The following is an 18,920-nucleotide window of genomic DNA, read 5'->3' as shown; positions in this document are numbered from 1 at the left end:
TTTGCATGTTCTCCCCGTGTCTGCGTGGGTTTACTTAGGGAGCTCCGGTTTCCTCCCACAGTCCAAAGACATGCAAGTGAGGTAAATTGGAGATACAAAATTGTCCATAAACGTTTTTGATATAACCTTGTGTACTGAATAATCTTGTGTGTAATGAGTAACTACCGTCCTGTCATGAATGTAACCAAAGTGTAAAACATGACGTTAAAATCCTAATAAACAAACAAACAAACATCACAGTATGATCCATACCAGAGTTTAATTTATTTGAACCAAGAACTGTTTTACATGGTCAAGGTCTTGAAACTTTCAATACAAAAACAGACCAAACTGGCATGCTTCAAGAACAGAAATTCAAATGTAAAAACAGAGGACAATAGACTGCCTCTGTGTTGATCATCATTTAAACCTTGTTTACCTCTGGTTGCTTCATTTCACGGATGTGAAGCAAGTTCTACATTTCTTTTGACATCAGTGACACTCAGAGAAATGCTGGTTAACCAAACTGTTAAGGCAGTTATATGCTTCCTTAGAAGTCCATCTGTGGGTCATAAACAAATGTGAGGAACCTGTCATGAATTTAGAGCATAAATGAACAGTGAAAACTTTTGTGCTGAGCATCAAAGAAGATGTGAGAAAGTAAACAGACAGAAGGATTAAAATTCAGTAAAAATAAAGAAAGAAATAACATGGCTTAATGAAGTAAAACTACTTACTTCTCTTGGCTTTTAATGACAGTTAAACAGTACACTTCAGGCTTTACACTTTTGAGAATGAATGCAGTAATTTCTGAAATCAGCCGTGCCATTGTGAGCTCTTTTCAGATGGTGTAGACATCTGAGGAATTAGGGCATGTTTATGATGGCTTAAAAACATGACTGCAGTCTGCTTCTCACAGCCTGTCTGTTAAACTAGAGACTCACTCATAAACCTTATCCAACTGTAGCAAACTGAATTTTAATTTTAATATAGTTAATGTTGGTGGTTATTGTACGTACCAGTTTCTTAGTTATGCCAAATGTGTTAATGCATGGATTTAGATTCTAAACGTCTTCAACTGATGATATTCAGTTCATACACTGTAGTGCAGTGGTTCTCAAACTTTTTCTGTTGTGCCCCTTTTTTGTAGATAAGAATATTTACAAAGAATTTGCCTCACAGCAAGAGGGTTCTGGGTTTGATTCCCAGGTGGGGCGGTCCGGGTCCTTTCTGTGTGGAGCTTGCATGTTCTCCTCGTGTCTGCGTGGGTTTCCTCCGGGAGCTCCGGTTTCCTCCCACAGTCCAAAGACGTGCAAGTGAGGTGAATTGGAGATGCAAAATTGTCCATGACTGCATCTTGAATGTAACCAAAGAGTTAACATTATGACGTTAAAATCCTAATAATAATACATAATAAATAACAAAATCAAGTGACCTTTACAAAGGTGATGTACATCATGGATCTTAAATGTTTATTGTGTAAAAGCATTCATTTCTTTAGCATATTTTCCCTACAGTAACCAGCTCCCTGAGAAAAAACCCCCACTAAAACCTAAACATTTGTTTTGCAAAAAGTACACCTTTAATCCCCACATCTTTTTACTGACTGGTATGGGCTTGCTTTGTGTTGTAGATCTCAAATGCTTTTGAACTTGTGCCGCAACAGCTCTCCCAGATTTGGGGATCATTGTTGTAGTGTATTGTTTGGTTGTTGTTGAATATACCTACATTTTATATGTAGTTTTTCTAAAGGTTTCCGGTTTATTGGATACATTTACATTTTCTGCATTTTGCAGACGCTCTTATCCAGAGCAACTTACAGAAGTGCTTCCATAGTGAACATTACCATACTCCAGTTAAAGTGGACAACAGTCAAAGAATACAAATCTGCTGAAAACCCTGTTTGAATTTTTTTGCAAGAGAATGAATGAGTGTTAGTAAGTAAGTACAAGTCAGCTTAAGTGCTTAGTGAAGAGGTGAGTTTTTAATCATCTTTTAAAGACAGCAAGAGACTCAGATGTTCGGACAGACAAGGAAAATTTGTTCCACCACTTGGGTGCAAGTACAGAGAAGAGCCTTTGAACATGTAAATTTGTACATTGTCTACATAGTCTTGTCTGTATATTGTATTGTTTGTAAATTGTAGAGTCTACATAGTCTTGTCTGTATATTGTGGTGTTTGTAAATTGTAGAGTCTACATAGTCTTGTCTGTATATTGTGTTGTTTGTAAATTGTGGAGAGCTAACAACAGCTGGAAACAAATTCCTTGTGTGTGTAAACATACTTGGCGAATAAAGCTGATTCTGATTCTGATTGATGCTCGTCTTGTCGAGCGAGACTAGTGGCTACAGGTTGTGTGGTACAGATTGCATTATGCTTTCTCTCTACTGATGCTGATCTCCACGGCTGATTGAGGAGAGTGAGACTGACACACGCCCCCTTCGAGAGCTACACCCTGATCAATGCATTTTTCCTCGACTCTGTGCAGGCGCCATCAACCAGCCAGCAGAGGTCGTAATTGCATCAGTTATGAGGTGCCTTTCCGGCTTCCCACCCTCTTTGAACAACAGCCAATCGTTGTTCATGTAGCCGCCCAGCCCAGCAGGATGGCAGAGCTGAGTTTTGAACTGACAAATTCAAAATGCGCGCGTTTTACCGTTGCGCCACCTGAGCGGCTTAGAGTAAGACTTTTTAACCTGCCTTTGGTGCCACCCATTCACAGCACATAAGCTTTAACAAAACATCCATGAGAAGCATGTAAGTGAAACAGGAAATCTAGAAAATAAAGACTAGCGTTAGATCTGTCCTTCTACTGTACAAGTAACAAATAACATTTGGTAAATAATATAGACAAAGTAAACTGCAACAGTTGGACTAAGATGTGAAAGGCAGTGGTAGCTTAACAGTCAAGGTACTGGACTAGTGATCAGAAGGTTGCTGGTTCAAGCCCCACTGCTGGCAAGTTGCCATTTTTGGCAAGGCCCTTAAACCCAGTAGTATTCAGTCACATTTTAAGTCACATTGGGTAAAAGTTTCTGCTTAATGCTGTAAATGTAAATGAACAAGTGGCTTAGTTTACAACAATCTTTTATTAAAGTCTGGCCTTCTGTAAATAATTTTTCTGGCTTTTATTATAAAGTTAAATACAATTTTGAATTATTTTCCTCCTAAAACAGCTATTCTGTGGTGTAAATAGTGTGAAAAAGTCATTCTGCTGGCACAAATAGAACATTTCACAAACATCAGTTGCAGCTCAGTTAGATTACGAGGACACAGACATATACACACACACACACACACACACACACACACACACACAAACACTTTCTCTGTGTTTGTTATGCATGAAAAGTTTAACAGTAAAATGTAGAAGTTAGTAAGAAACATCACATAATACAGATGAGCAAAAAAGAAGAACTGCTATTTTACTGTCAGGCTCAGCAAAAGTTTAATTTAAAATTCTAAAATACTGAAATGTTTTATTTACTTAAATAAATTAGAATGTCTTAGGTTTCACTCATGGTTTGTCTGTATCACAAATGATGGAGTTGTAGGGGTGTTGCCTGTAAAGCTCCTTCCAATCTTTGTTTACCCCCTGAGAGGCTTATGGACCTTTTGTTGTAATGTTTGCCCCTTAGGAAATAATGCAAAAAAGAAATGTATTTGAAATATGTTTTTTAAAATACTTTCTTTGAGAAAAATAAGAGCGCATTACAGAGAAAAGACTTCATATTCATTCATACAGGTCGCAAATTGAACAAGATCTTTTGTCGTCATCAAAAGGTGAATCAGATCTGTTCTGTATACATGATTTCATTTTAAACTGCAGCCAAACAGGAAAAATATATAAACAATATAATGTAATAATTTTATTATAAAATAGTAATTAAAATCATTAAAATGTAATTACATTTGTCATGGCATTACTGTAATACAAAATTAGGGACAGTGGTAGCCTAGTGGGTGGAGCTTTGGCCTATCAACTGGAATATTGGCAGTTCAAATCCAGGCTCTGCTATGCAGCCACTGTTGGGTCCTTGAGCCAGGCCCTTAACCCTGTCTGCTCCAGAGGCGCCGTACGATGGCTGACCCTGCGCTCTGACCCCAGCTTCCAAACAAGCTGGGATATGCGAAGAAAGAATTTCATTGTACTAAACACCTGTATATGTATATATGACAAATAAAGGATATTTCTTTTTTGGCTCTGACCCAGCGTGTGCAGTTAAATGCCTTTAACTGTGGACATGCTAAGACTTTGCTGCTGCTGTTGATGTGAGATCCATAACAGACTAACTAAGACTCAGCATAATAAACTCACTCCTGCTGTGCACTTTATTACTCACTGTGACATGTTCCACTTCACACAGGGAACTCCAGGAGGAGATGTCTATTTATATACGACTGTAGCACAAAAAGGGGGCTGCTTGTGTGTCTTTAGATATAAACTGCAAGACAGTGAGACAAAAATGTAAGGTGTTAATACAACCAGCTTCTTTAGAATCTCGAAAAGGGTTATTTCAGTAAAAGCAATAAACTTTCTCCTTTATTATTTGCACTAGACAGGTTTAAACACAAGTTACTGTAATGGTTCCCCTTGTATTCTGATTCTGCAATAATTAGCCTTTAATTAACACATGCAAATTAAGAAGGCTAATTTGCATTAAATGATGGCTGCAGGGGCTATCTATCTATGATATTAAATGATACAAAGCTATGATAGTTGCTTTGTATATACAGTGCCTTGCAAAAGTATTCAGCCCCCTTGAACTTTTCAACCTTTTGCCACATTTCAGGCTTTAAACATAAAGATATGAAATTTTAATTTTTTGTGAAGAATCAACAACAAGCGGGACACAATCGTGAAGTGGAACGAAATTTATTGGATATTTTAAACTTTTTTTAGAAATAAAAACCTGAAAAGTGGGGCGTGCAATATTATTCAGCCCCCTTGCGATAATACTTTGTAGCGCCACCTTTTGCTGCGATTACAGCTGCAAGTCGCTTGGGGTATGTCTCTATTAGTTTTGCACATCGAGATACTGAAATTTTTGCCCATTCTTCCTTGCAAAACAGTTCGAGCTCAGTGAGGTTGGATGGAGAGCGTTTGTGAACAGCAGTTTTCAGCTCTTTCCACAGATTCTCGATGGGATTCAGGTCTGGACTTTGACTTGGCCATTCTAACACCTGGATACGTTTATTTGTGAACCATTCCATTGTAGATTTTGCTTTATGTTTTGGATCATTGTCTTGTTGGAAGATAAATCACCGTCCCAGTCTCAGGTCTTTTGCAGACTGCAACAGGTTTTCTTCCAGAATGGTCCTGTATTTGGCTCCATCCATCTTCCCATCAATTTTAACCATCTTCCCTGTCCCTGCTGAAGAAAAGCAGGCCCAAACCATGATGCTGCCACCACCATGTTTGACAGTGGGGATGGTGTGTTCAGGGTGATGAGCTGTGTTGCTTTTACGCCAAACATAACGTTTTGCATTGTGGCCAAAAAGTTCGATTTTGGTTTCATCTGACCAGAGCACCTTCTTCCACATGCTTGGTGTGTCTCCCAGGTGACTTTTTATAGATATCTTTGAGAAATGGCTTTCTTCTTGCCACTCTTCCATAAAGGCCAGATTTGTGCAGTGTACGACTGATTGTTGTCCTATGGACAGATTCTCCCACCTCAGCTGTAGATCTCTGCAGTTCATTCAGAATGATCATGGGCCTCTTGGCTGCATCTCTGATCAGTCTTCTCCTTGTTTGAGCTGAAAGTTTAGAGGGACGGCCGGGTCTTGGTAGATTTGCAGTGGTCTGATACTCCCTTCATTTCAATATGATCGCTTGCACAGTGCTCCTTGAGATGTTTAAAGCTTGGGAAATCTTTTTGTATCCAAATTCGGCTTTAAACTTCTCCACAACAGTATCTCGGACCTGCCTGGTGTGTTTCTTGGTCTTCATGATGCTCTCTGCGCTTTAAACAGAACTCTGAGACTATCACAGAGCAGGTGCATTTATACGGAGACTTGATTACACACAGGTGGATTCTATTTATCACCATCAGTCATTTAGGTCAACACTGGATCATTCAGAGATCTTCACTGAACTTCTGGAGTGAGTTTGCTGCACTGAAAGTAAAGGGGCTGAATAATATTGCACGCCCCACTTTTCAGGTTTTTATTTCTAAAAAAAGTTTAAAATATCCAATAAATTTCGTTCCACTTCACAATTGTGTCGCACTTGGTATTGACTCTTCACAAAAATTTACAATTTCATATCTTTATGTTTAAAGCCTGAAATGTGGCAAAAGGTTGAAAAGTTCAAGGGGGCTGAATACTTTTGCAAGGCACTGTATTTGTAATATTTACATTTATGGCATTTAGAAGATGCTTTTAACCAAAATCGATAGTTGTGACTGAATGCAATGCAATACAAACACAGAATGACTAACCAAAACCAAACACACAATTCAATAGTCCTTTAAAAGCAATTTTGAGGTTTTATTAATTATAACCCATCTACAGACCCAAGTCTGTATGCCTCCACTTTGCAACTGTAAGGCCATGAAATAAGTGTTTCAACTAGGAGTGAAAAGTAGAGCTGCAACTCCTGGATACCAGCTCAAGCACAGAAGCTGAAATCAAATTGTCCAAAGCAGGGTGAACCCATGCCATGAGCAATTAGGCGAGTGTGCAGTAGCTCCTACGCCAGTTAGACTATTCGAAGCTGCAAAGTCCAAGTTATTTGTTGTATTTTTTATTCATCACGTGTTTCATTGCAGTCGTGTGTTTAAATGCTACCCAGTAAAGTACTGTTTTCTGGCTACAAATCAATTCTGCTTGCAAATTATTTGTTAATATTTGATTGTGTATTGGTCTCAGCAGTTTTAGAGAACACACATAAAGCACTTAGGATGAACATGAACATGTACAACTGTCGTGTCAAACGAGATCAATGTGTGAAATGTCATGCTCACAGCTGGAAAGTGCTACTGCACATATGAAGAATGTTGCTGTTTAAGTGGTTTGGATTGTTTTCTACGACTAGATAAAAGGTTAAATGAATGAAATATCATTTCTGGAAAAGTCTAAAAGCTATTTAAAACTTGTTTCAAGTAAGAACTAGATTTGTAATTCATTACTAAACAGCCCACTTCTCTTTCTAATTCAGACACATTGTCCAAACTAAAATAGAAGCAGTAATTCCCTCTGCTCAGTTGTGCTGTGAATAAAGTTGTAGGTTGTACTCAAACTCCTGTAGTGTGTGTGTTTAGCCAAGATATGTTCAACGGCTGTCTGGTACTAAATTTACAAGACTTTGTAGTTGTTGTAATGAAAATATTTTCTGCAAACAAATCTTCATGCACTTGTTGAAAATATCATGGTAAACAAATTAATGTTGCAGATTCAGTTTTTAATTACAATTTACTGTATTATTATTTAAACTGTGTTATTGGGGGTAGAATTATATGAAAGTGCACAAAAGTTGTGTTACAGCATTCAGCTGCATGGTGAAGTTTTGTTGATATAGAGATCACAATAAGTCAGAGTGTTGTGTTACTGTAAGAAGTTGATGCATACTAAGAGTAAGTGTATGGCCATGTAGTTGCATTTATTATTGTTAAGACTGTTGCATTCATCTCATTCCTCCCATTTAAAACTAAAAATGCAAACATTAAAAATCAAACGTTTTGGCTAATCAAAAAGGTACATGTAGGCTTAAGAAATAAGTAAACGACTTTTGCAGAAATATTACTTTACCTTATTGCATTTTATTTTCAATAACCGCTTTATCGTGGTCAGGGTTGTGGGTGATCCATTTCTACCAGAAAACACTGGGCACAAAATATTAGTCATTTTATTTTAATCCTATTGTGTTCCTCTGTGTAGGAAATGCTAATCATATATATATATTTTTTTACTGTATTTAAAAAATCACTTTCCTAAGCCAGGCTGTCTCATCTCTCTCATGGAAAATATTATAAAGCACAGGAATGTTTAGAGAGAGTTTACATTTAAATTTTTGGCATTTAGCAGACGCTTTTATCCAAAGCGACTTCCAGGACTGTGATATAATACAGTCTGAGCAATTGAGGGTTATGGGCCTTGCTCAAGAGCCCAACAGTGACAACTTGGCAGTGGTGGGACTTGAACCAGCAACCTTTCGATTACAAGTCCAGTACCCTAACCACTAGGCTACAACTGCCCTTGAGTTCAAAACACAAATCTTAGTAACCATCTATGTCATATCATACGAAGCTATTCTTATATAAACGTTGTCAGAGGGTAGGCATGGTCACAATGCCCAGCTCGCTTTCATGGGCAGTGGTAGCTCAGTGGTTAGGATACTGCACTAATAATCAGTAAGTTGCTGGTTCTAGCCTTACATCTGCCAGGTAGCCTATGTTGGGCCCTTGTGCAGAGCCTCTTTTAATGGTTTGAATCGTGTACAATCTCACGTATGTTCCTTTTGGATAAAAGCATCTGCTGAATGTCATAAATGTAAATGATCCTTTTGTTCAGATAAGAATGTGTTAATGAGCAGCCTCATTTCTCCCCCACAGATGTGTCAAGTGTGGCCGAATCCTCGGGTAAAGCTGGGGTAGAGGGGTATATACAGCATCCTCCCATCCACAGAGCAGTCCAGCAGAGCAAGGTAATAGTTTAAATTGATTTATGTCAGATGAGCCCAGCTTCCTTGTGGTATGATGTAGTATGTTTACTTACTTACACAACAGGAGACTGCACTTTTCAATAATTTGAATTGTGCAGCAGCAAAGAACCGTGTTGAGTATGTCAACATTTCGTTTTTGTTGTTGAGAAAAAGCTATTGAAAAACTTTAAAATTGTGCAAAACACTGCAAATTATAAACCAAATAGAGTACAGAGTCATGCAATCTCACTTGTGGACTAACTCATAGCTGAAAGAAAACAATAAAAGGCTGAGAAATATATACAAACGTTATAAAATGGTAAACAGCAGTTTAGACATGGTGACGTACAAATAGCAACAACTGTGAGGTATTGCTTAAAGATAGGTTGGACTTCAGATTCTTGAGGAAGGAAGAAAGACACTCACTCTCACTAGTTGCAGAATTCTTGCCTTTTGTGTGTGCTTGTTTTTCACAGAAGAACCTCTGTTAGCCTCATCGTTTTCTTAGATTATCATTTTAAAGACCAAATTGATAGCATTTTTGTCTTTATAATTGTAAATAAAATGGAAAATGCCAGTCTAGGAGCTCTCGTGTATGACTGGGTGGCAGTTATCGCTCTTTCTCAAGCATGTTAATCTGCCTGATGATGTTTCAAGAGCAGCACCTTGACAAGAAAGATAAGGGGTTTATAAGCTTCCTCCCTAACAGGGTACAACCTGCTGATAGACTGAAAGGTGAGACTCTTTGAACTAAGCTTTTCAGAACCCCAGAGCTTTGTGATGCCCACACTGCCTGCTATACCAATGTGATAAAAAAAAGAAGAAGCTGTGATTGGCATGGTACATTACACACTCTGTGGCCTTTCCTGGCCTTTCCTGTCAAATTGGAAAAATGTATCTGAGGCTGAGGCTGATCCACACACTCAAGCTGGTGTTTGTTTTTACACGTCGAGCTAATGTCCTCCACGCTATCAGACAAAGCAGGCTGGCCACAACAAGCCCGACAGCTGAGAAAAATGAAGAGGCGTTTAGGTAGGAGAGGACTCAATATCTTTCTGTTTAATGGAATTAAAGTGAGTGTTCAGGCATTCTTCATTTTGTAGACACATTATGTTTGTGCAGACGCGCCTGCTTGCTTACATTTCTGAAGGTGATTGTATTGAGGCAGGAGAGAAATTTAATAGTAATATATCACCTGTTCCTGACGTCTTGTTTTTTTGTGTCTGTTAGTTGCACTTTTAGCTCAGGATCTTGTGCATCAGCTGGTGTTTTTATATGATCTTGGTTCGATTTCTGTCATGGTTTACAGTGTTACAGACATATTAAACGTACATGTAATATTTTTATGGAAAGGGGAAGTCTGTAAAATGTTTCATCAATTAGTATTTTTAGTGTTAGCAATATTACTGTAGCTACTTTAGCAAGTGGAGTTTAATTGTATTGTAGTATATGGGTAAAAAACAACTTGGTTTACTCTGGGATATATACAGTGGAGATCAAAATTAGAGAACAACCTACAATTTCCTAAATGTCAAGGTCACTGCATAGTCCTATTTGAAATGATCCAAACAGGAGTAAAAGAGCAGTATTTTAAGCATATTTCATGAGTTGCATATATTCTGAAGCACAGTATAAAAAATGTATATGAGATATTTGAAAAAGCACACTGATTAAAATTAGAGAACACTTTCAGATACCTCCCAGTTACTGGTGTTAATCTGGCACCTAGTGCTAATTTCCTAAATTATCTGACAAACCCTATTTAACTGGCAGCCTAACTTTCCATTTTTTACTGACTTCGCAAGATAGCAAGCCATTCTAAAGTGACTAAAACCCTCAGGCAGCAGGTTGTTCAGATGAAGGCCAAAGGGATGACCCTATTACCCATAGCAAGAGAAGTTGGTCATTCCAAATCTGTGATTTCTAGAATATTGCATCTTTACAACATCAGAAACTCATTCAAGTCCCCCAAGAAGGCTGGTCGTCCAAGAAAAACAAATACAAGAGAGGACAGGATAATGTGGAAAATCTCAATGGGCAATAGATTCAACACTGCAGCTGGAATTGCTCGCCAGTTCAGCACTGAACATGGTAAGCATCTGTCTCGTCATACAGTGTCTCGACGTTTAAGAGCATTTGGAATGAAAGCCCACTCTGCAGTGACCAATTCACTCATTAGCAGAAAGAATCTAGACTAACCTTTGCTGAGGAGCATGTTGTGTGGACAGAGGAGAAGTGGTCCAAAGTTTACTTTAGTGATGAAAGCAAGTTTAATTAATTTGGGTCCGATGGGAAGCATTATGTTCGTCGTCAAACTAGGGAAAAACTAAACCCAAAGTGTGTAAAGAAGTCAGTGAAAGGTGGAGGAGTAAGTGTCATGGTTTGGTGAATGTTTTCGGCAGCAGGAGTTGGGCCTCTTATACAGCTACATGGCAGAGTGAATGCAAATGTTTAACAGAACCTTCTTCAGTAACGTGTGTGGTTCCTTTCCTGCGTTCATCACCCAGTTAGCCAGCAATTTTCATGCAGGACAATATCCCATGTCACACAGCAAAACGGGTAAAGCAGTTCCTTGAAACTGAAAACATTGAAATAATGAAATGGCCAGCCCGGAGTCCTGATCTAAACCCAATAGAAAACCTCTGGAAAATCCTTGGCAACTAAATTATGGCCAAGAAACCCGCTACAGTCACCGAACTGTGGAAGAGACTGAAAGAAGAGTGGACCAAAATCACACCAGAGCAGTGTGAGAGACTAGTGACGTCCTGCGGCCGCAGATGTGCTAAAGTCATTCAAAACAACAGCCTGTACACTTCCTACTAATTGTTGACTGTTGTAACCTTCAGAAAATTTAAGTGTAATCTTTTTCTGTGCTACAGTAATAGCTGTTCTCTAATTTTGATCATTGTGTTTTCTGCATAGAGGTTGTGTTGAAGTGCCTTGGTTATTTTGTAAAACACTGTTCTAGTAGCATGGTATAGCCACAACAAAAATTCCTTCAAATGTTCAGTAATGAAGGTTACATTATTTCTGAATAAATCAAATGTTTATAAATTGTTCTCTAATTTTGATCTCCACTGTATATATATTTTTTACATTAGACAATACATATAACCAGCTGTTGCATATGATGCAGGGCGGCATGGTGGCTAAGTGGGTAGCACTGTCGCCTCACAGCAAGAAGGTCCTGGGTTCGATCCGCAGGTGGAGTGGTCTGGGTCCTTTCTGGGTTGGGTTTTGCATGTTCTCCCCGTGTCTGCATGGGTTTTCTCCGGGTGCTCCGGTTTCCTCCCACAGTTCAAAGACATGCAAGTGAGGTGAATTGGAGATACTAAACTGTCCAAGACTGTGTTCGATATAACCTTGTGAACTGATGAACCTTGTGTAATGATTAACTCTCGCTCCTGTCATGAATGTGGGTTCAATAGGGTTGAGATTAGGGCTTTGTGCACAAGGGCACAGTCATGCCATAATATTAAAAAACATAATTTATATAATAGACTTATACATCTGTTAGCACGTGGTGTGGCCGAAACATGCTGAAATGTGTGCGATAGTATCTTTGACTTTAGTATCATAAGTTATCATAACATAGTTATCATAACCGTTACAATAACATAGTTATCATATCATAACTTATAATAACATAGTTATCATATCATAACTTATAATAACATAGTTATCATATCATAACTTAGAATAACAGTTATATCATAACTTATAATAACATAGTTATCATATCATAACTTAGAATAACATAGTTATCATATCATAACTTAGAATAACAGTTATATCATAACTTATAATAACATAGTTATCATATCATAACTTAGAATAACATAGTTATCATATCATAACTTAGAATAACAGTTATATCATAACTTATAATAACATAGTTATCATATCATAACTTAGAATAACATAGTTATCATATCATAACTTAGAATAACAGTTATATCATAACTTATAATAACATAGTTATCATATCATAACTTAGAATAACATAGTTATCATATCATAACTTAGAATAACAGTTATATCATAACTTATAATAACAGTTATCATATCATAACTTAGAATAACATAGTTATCATATCATAACTTAGAATAACATAGTTATATCATAACTGTTATAATAACATAGTTATATCATAACTTAGAATAACAGTTATCATATCATAACTTAGAATAACATAGTTATATCATAACTGTTATAATAACATAGTTATATCATAACTTATAATAACATAGTTATCATATCATAACTTAGAATAACATAGTTATCATATCATAACTTAGAATAACATAGTTATCATATCATAACTTATAATAACAGTTATATCATAACTTAGAATAACATAGTTATCATATCATAACTTATAATAACATAGTTATATCATAACTTATAATAACAGTTATCATATCATAACTTAGAATAACATAGTTATATCATAACTGTTATAATAACATAGTTATATCATAACTGTTATAATAACATAGTTATCATAACTGTTATAATAACGTAGTTATATCATAACTGTTGTAATAACATAGTTATATCATAACTGTTATAATAACAGTTACCATAACTTATAATAACATAGTTATCATATCATAACTTATAATAACAGTTATCATATCATAACTGTTATTATAGCATAGTTATCCTATCATAACTGTTATCATAACAGATCAATAAAGTGTGTCTGTCTATCTGTCTATTTATTAATAATTTATTATTTTAGTAATTTATTTTTTAGTTGTATTTGATTGCTTCTGACTTTTCTACTGCTGCTGCAGCCCCCCACCACCCCATCGAGAAGGTTTACAAACTGTTAAGCTCCCAATCCAGCAAACACACAGCCATCTATCTATCTGTCTGTCTGTTTGTCCGTTCATCCATCCACCCATCCATCTATCTGTCTTATCAGTTTTTGTTAATTGTCACTAAATTTTGTGGAAAATTAATCAACCATCAGTGATGATTTACATTGTCAGACATCTGTGCTGTTATATATTTTTTTTCTTTCGGCTGCCCGTTAGGGTTTGCTGCAGTGGATCATTTGTATCCATCTTTCCCTGTCCTAAACATCCTCCTCTTTCACCCCAACCACCTACACATTCACCCTTACTGCATCCTTAAACCTCCTGTTTGGTCTTCCTCTCCTCCTACCTGCCTGCTGGCTCCACCCTCAGCATTCTTCTCCAGATATAACTCTCATCCCTCCTCTGCAATGTAAATTTAGGAGGTGTACTAAAAATACATTTCTCCTTTGCCCCTTTTGCTTAAGCCAATGATAACTAGTCCCATTGTGCCACCTATTGAAAGTCATTATGCAGACATTCGTCTCAGTTCAGTGCATTCTTGAAATAGAAAAGTGCACAGCAGTTATCTGATGTATAATGATGTTTTTATGCTCTGGAGAGAGATGCCTTAATCTGATCATTATCACCACCAACACTATTTCTTTTTCAAAAATACCTCACAGCATTTATGCTAAAAATGGCTATGATGTGTCAGCAGCTGTGTTGGGTTGAGATGAAACTATAGTGCCTCGAGACTCATGGCTCATTGTTCTGGCTTTTTAATCGCACCATATATCAGTGATTTACTTGCTTGTATAATCACAATAGCTTCTGGGTGGTAATGCGGGACAATGTTGGCGTTAAGCCAAAATCACTTAACTTCTGCATCTGATGTAATTGGTCACCACTTAATATAGATTTTGTCTGGGTGAAACCACAAAGATTATTTGAAGAGTTAATATGAATAATACATCACAAATGAAGTCGTAATGTCTTTTCATTGAGCAAACTAACAGGTTCACTTCTGAATTTGCAGTCTGCCAAAACAAGCTGGTTAACCATGTCACACAGATCTCAGTGGTTATATTTACCAAAGCAGCAAAAACCAGCTTGCTGTGGGATCAGCTAAACTAATGCACTCACTTCTAATTTTTGTGTTGAGCATGTAAATAAAACATAGAAATAGGGTAAAAAAAACAAACAAAAAAAAACAACCACAAATGTGCACAAAAACACATGGAACATGTGCCTGGCATGGTTTTGGCTCACTCGTCCTTTTAGAATGAAGGCTCACTGATCAATGTGATGGAACATCATGACCCTGTCTTTTCCAGGACGTTTATTCTGAGAGGAGTGATCTCTTGTTGAATGACACTGCCCCCCATACACAAAGCACAAGCGGATGCTGAATGGAATAAGCATGACAATTACGTATACCAACCTATGGACGAATCTGACAACCTGCCAAAAGAAATGTCAAAAAAATAAACAATAAAAAGAAAAGTGATGCTGTATGGATCACCTGTAGGTCCTTAATGTCACCTGGACATTTTTGAGACTTACATCTGCTGTGTGACAAACCTATGTTGCTTTATACATCTTTATTCAGACTTTTATTTACTACATACCTAATTATTTATATTTCCTAATATCTTTCTTGTCGATACTGTTTTTCTCTGTCACTTCCGAATTTTTTAAAATCTGATTTGTGACATTGGTGTGTGTTTAAATGTGAGGTGAATGTGTACTGCTTTGGTCTGCTCTGATCTATTCTTATCTAGTCAATCAAGCCAACAGTTGTTTAAACTGGTATGTGTACTCATTTAAAAGTTACCAGAAACCAGTTTAAAAACTTTAATAGTCTTTTGTATGTTACCAGTACAAATGTAAGTTTCAGTGTAGATAAATTGCAAAACATAAAAGTGTCCCAAGTGAAATGCGTTTTCTCCTCATTTTCCTCCCGGTTTAGTGCACTCAATGCTGAGAGATACCAGATTGCATCCGAGGAGAGCACGTTGCTGTACTCTTCCGACATGTGCACAGCCCTCCTCTTCTCGCCCCTGCATTCTGCACAGGCGTCTCTTCCGCCAGTCAGGGTCCTTACACAGCGTATGAAGATCCCACCCACACATAGTCCGGCCCCCACCCTGCAGATACGGTGGCCAATTAGTATCTGCTGCAGGCACTGCCAATTATGCCTGCCAGATGGCGCCCAGCTGACCGGTGGAGTTCAGTTTCTGAACACCTCGGTTCGAAACTCGGTGCTGGTGTGCTAGCGGAATATCCTGCTGTGCCACCTGGGCGCCTTGGTATCAGCAATTTTAGCCAATCCCATTGCTAACTGGTGCATTAAATCAACCATACAACCATGCATACATTTCTATAGACATGCATGTTCACAATTTCAAGGAAGTCCATTAATTACTAGTAATTTCATTGCTAGATGTGTCCTGATTAAATATAAATATTATGTACAAAATCATATTAATAAGAATTTACTTTCTATAGTGAACTTAGTCGTGACCACATGCACTCACAAGCTGTTTAATATAGAGGTTGTTTGTCTTTGATTGCAAAAGTCACTACTATGTTTAAATGTGTTTTCTAAAACTGATGTGGCAGTTGTAGCCTAGCAGTTAAGGTACTGGACTAGTAAGCAGAAGGCTGCTGGTTCAAACCCCACCACTGCCAGGTTGCCACTGTTGGGCCCTTGAGCAAGGCCCTTAACCCTCAATTGCTAAGACTGTATAATGTAAGTCGCTTTGGATAAAAGCGTCTGCTAAATGCTGAAAATGTAAATAGATGTGTTCTCACTTCATTACTGTTGGGATTGAATGAAAACTAATCTCAGCAGTCAAACAGCCCATAATGAGGGACATTGTTATATCAGCAAAGGTAGAAATTTGTGCCACATTAATCAAAGTGATCTACTTCTCCACATGCACATACCACACATCTTGTAGGAATAAAAAAGTAGGGGTTTATAACTATGAAGTTACTGATGCCATATTTGGACAAGCACCAGTTTTATATTAAATTAAGCCTTTATTTCTCAAGTGCATTTTTCTTCTACCAACTTCAGTTAGGGCATACAGCCAAATATGTTGTTTGTCTCCACTGGCTGTCAGAATGCCCTCCAAACTTGGAATACACCCTGAACAGACTTCCAGACCTCTGCCCTTCAGCTCAGACCTAGGGGGAAGGGACTGATTAAGCCGCTCAGTCAACATATGGCTAATAATCTGGGCTTACTTACCTGTGACCATCCAGAGACACGGAGCTGAGAGCAAATTCCATCATAGACACAAATGGGCCTGGGCCAGTTCCTATGGCTGAGAGGACAGAGCACAATGCCAGGTCCTGTATTTATCTTTACACCCTCATAAAGCTCTTCTTTCAGGAGAATTTACCAGTCGATGCTCTCTACTCATTCCTGGCCATGTGCTGGTTCTGGCCTGACTGTGTTGAGGGGAGCAAAGAAGTCTTTTTGAACTCGACCCTGCTTGTGTTCCTCCGGCTATTGCAGGACAAGCTGTCCAGCTTGTTAGAGGACCTGGCTGACTGTGTGGCCGGCCCCCGCACAACTGAAGAAACCATGATGCTGGTAACCTGCTGTTTATTTGCCATTTGATTTGGATCTGAAGCCAGTACTGTGTTTAGTTTCGCGTTGGTTATTGCGCAGATCAGCTTGCTTGAAGGAATGAACTAAAGTTTCTTTTCTGTTCGATGTCAGCAAAAAGAAGCTGTTGAGGGAAATAAAGTCTATTATACATAGTGAGCATGGACAGATTCATTCTGTTGAACTTGCATAATCCTGATAAGGTAAACACTGTACTGTGGTTCCATGTAGACATCCATGTGTCCATGTCAGCTTAGGATAAAGCCACTTGATTCTTTTGGTATTGGTGCGTCTCAGGCTGGTGTTTACTACAAGATTATGAATTGCCAAAAGACAATCACTGTACCTCAGAAAGCCAAAACTATAATATTGTTCTGAAATGAAGACTACAGAAAGAAAGCAGTGTGTAACTTGCTTTGCTCGCTGCATTGATCTATGCGCTTGTCTCTTTATTTATTAAGCTTTAAAATGAAGATGGCATGCTGGCACAATAGCTTTTACCTCAGGAATGAATCACAGCCTGTCAGAACTTTAGTACTGCATGGCAGAATGGTTTCCCCTGTGCAGTGGGCACAGCTTGCACCCTGGTGGCCCATATTTTAGCTAGATACCCTTCTGAGAACATTTGTCACTTTACTATTGCACTTGGGCCTAGCATTTATTGATTAACAGGCCGCTAGTGGTTATGTGCCAGCGATACATATGGGGGAAATATTGTATGATTGGTTATAAATGCCCACAGGATATTGGGAATTATAATGTGGTGTTCCAGTGAGTAAATGCTTGAGTAAATAAATAATTATAAAGCTGTCTAGTGTGTAATCAACTGGTCATATGTAATATTTGCTCCATCCTTTTTGACATACAGTACGTCTCAGTTGGCAAAATCAGGGCATTTGAGCTACTGCAGCTTAAAATACTACAACAAAAAATAGTACATTGTGGCAAATCCACCTTTTGGTCATCATTGTAGTCATAATCCTACTGCCGCCCATACTTCCTTGTATGATCTTACTAAAGTTAGCACCACCTGCTTTTTAGTCATTTGTCTAGATTTTAGTTCCTTGGTACAGAATGAATAGACCGTCTATGTGGATCTCTTTACTGTTCACTGCATTAAACCTGCTCCATGCTTTCTTCAGAACAGGCTTTAAAAGCATCTGGAACAAATGGTAAAAAAGGTAAAATTCAACTTTATGTCCACCTCTACAGCAACTGGTCAATAAGGATGCATAAATAAAGTGACCAGAGCTTTTATCTGACAGTTTTATTGTTGATATTGTCAGACTATTTAGTACAATATGTGCAATTAAGGTTGCAGCCTCTTTTTCCAGTTTAGAACTGTCCAAAATCCATTTAAGTTCTAATACGATGACTGTCATATCATCAAGCTGCTAACATGGTACTATTGCACTATTTACACCAGCACACACAATAATGCATAGATTGTGTATATCTGCTATACTTATGTACTCTATTTATTCAGCTCACCTTGCATTACTCTGTAATTATATACTAGTCTGTACACTGTACAATCAGCATTACCTGTTTAATATTCTTTAACTTGTCTTCTCATTTTACTTATCTGGTCACTTCTGCACTTTAACTGTATTATATGTAAATAATCTCTGTCTTGCACTTCTGGTTAGATGCTACTGCATTTCATTGTCTGTTCTTGTACTCTGCACAATGACAAAGTTTAATCTAATCTATATGATTAGGTAAATAACAATAAATAATTAGATTTTCTTAATTCATTATTAACACTATTTTAATTTAAATTATTTTAATTAGCTTTGTTTTTTTAAGGTGAAAAGAACATTTAAAAATATCTTAACAGACCTCAAATAATAATACTAGCCAAATACAAATGA

The 18,920-nt window shown here is 37.6% G+C and overlaps 1 protein-coding gene across 1 annotated transcript in view; it reads left to right on the top strand.

Annotated features, from left to right (window-relative positions):
• Positions 1-18,920, top strand: part of tiam2a (TIAM Rac1 associated GEF 2a) — a 90,775-nt gene that overhangs the window by 47,902 nt on the left and 23,953 nt on the right. Inside the window, exon 15 of the mRNA XM_063007200.1 lies at positions 8,533-8,624. Coding sequence (XP_062863270.1) covers positions 8,533-8,624 — 92 coding nt within the window. The remainder of the gene's footprint in view (positions 1-8,532; positions 8,625-18,920) is intronic.

The sequence above is a fragment of the Trichomycterus rosablanca genome, chromosome 13 (genome assembly GCF_030014385.1).
Source record: "Trichomycterus rosablanca isolate fTriRos1 chromosome 13, fTriRos1.hap1, whole genome shotgun sequence".
NCBI classification, from domain to species: domain Eukaryota; kingdom Metazoa; phylum Chordata; class Actinopteri; order Siluriformes; family Trichomycteridae; genus Trichomycterus; species Trichomycterus rosablanca.
The sequence above is the reverse complement of the archived record's forward strand: the minus strand, read 5'-3'. Positions and strand labels throughout refer to the sequence as shown.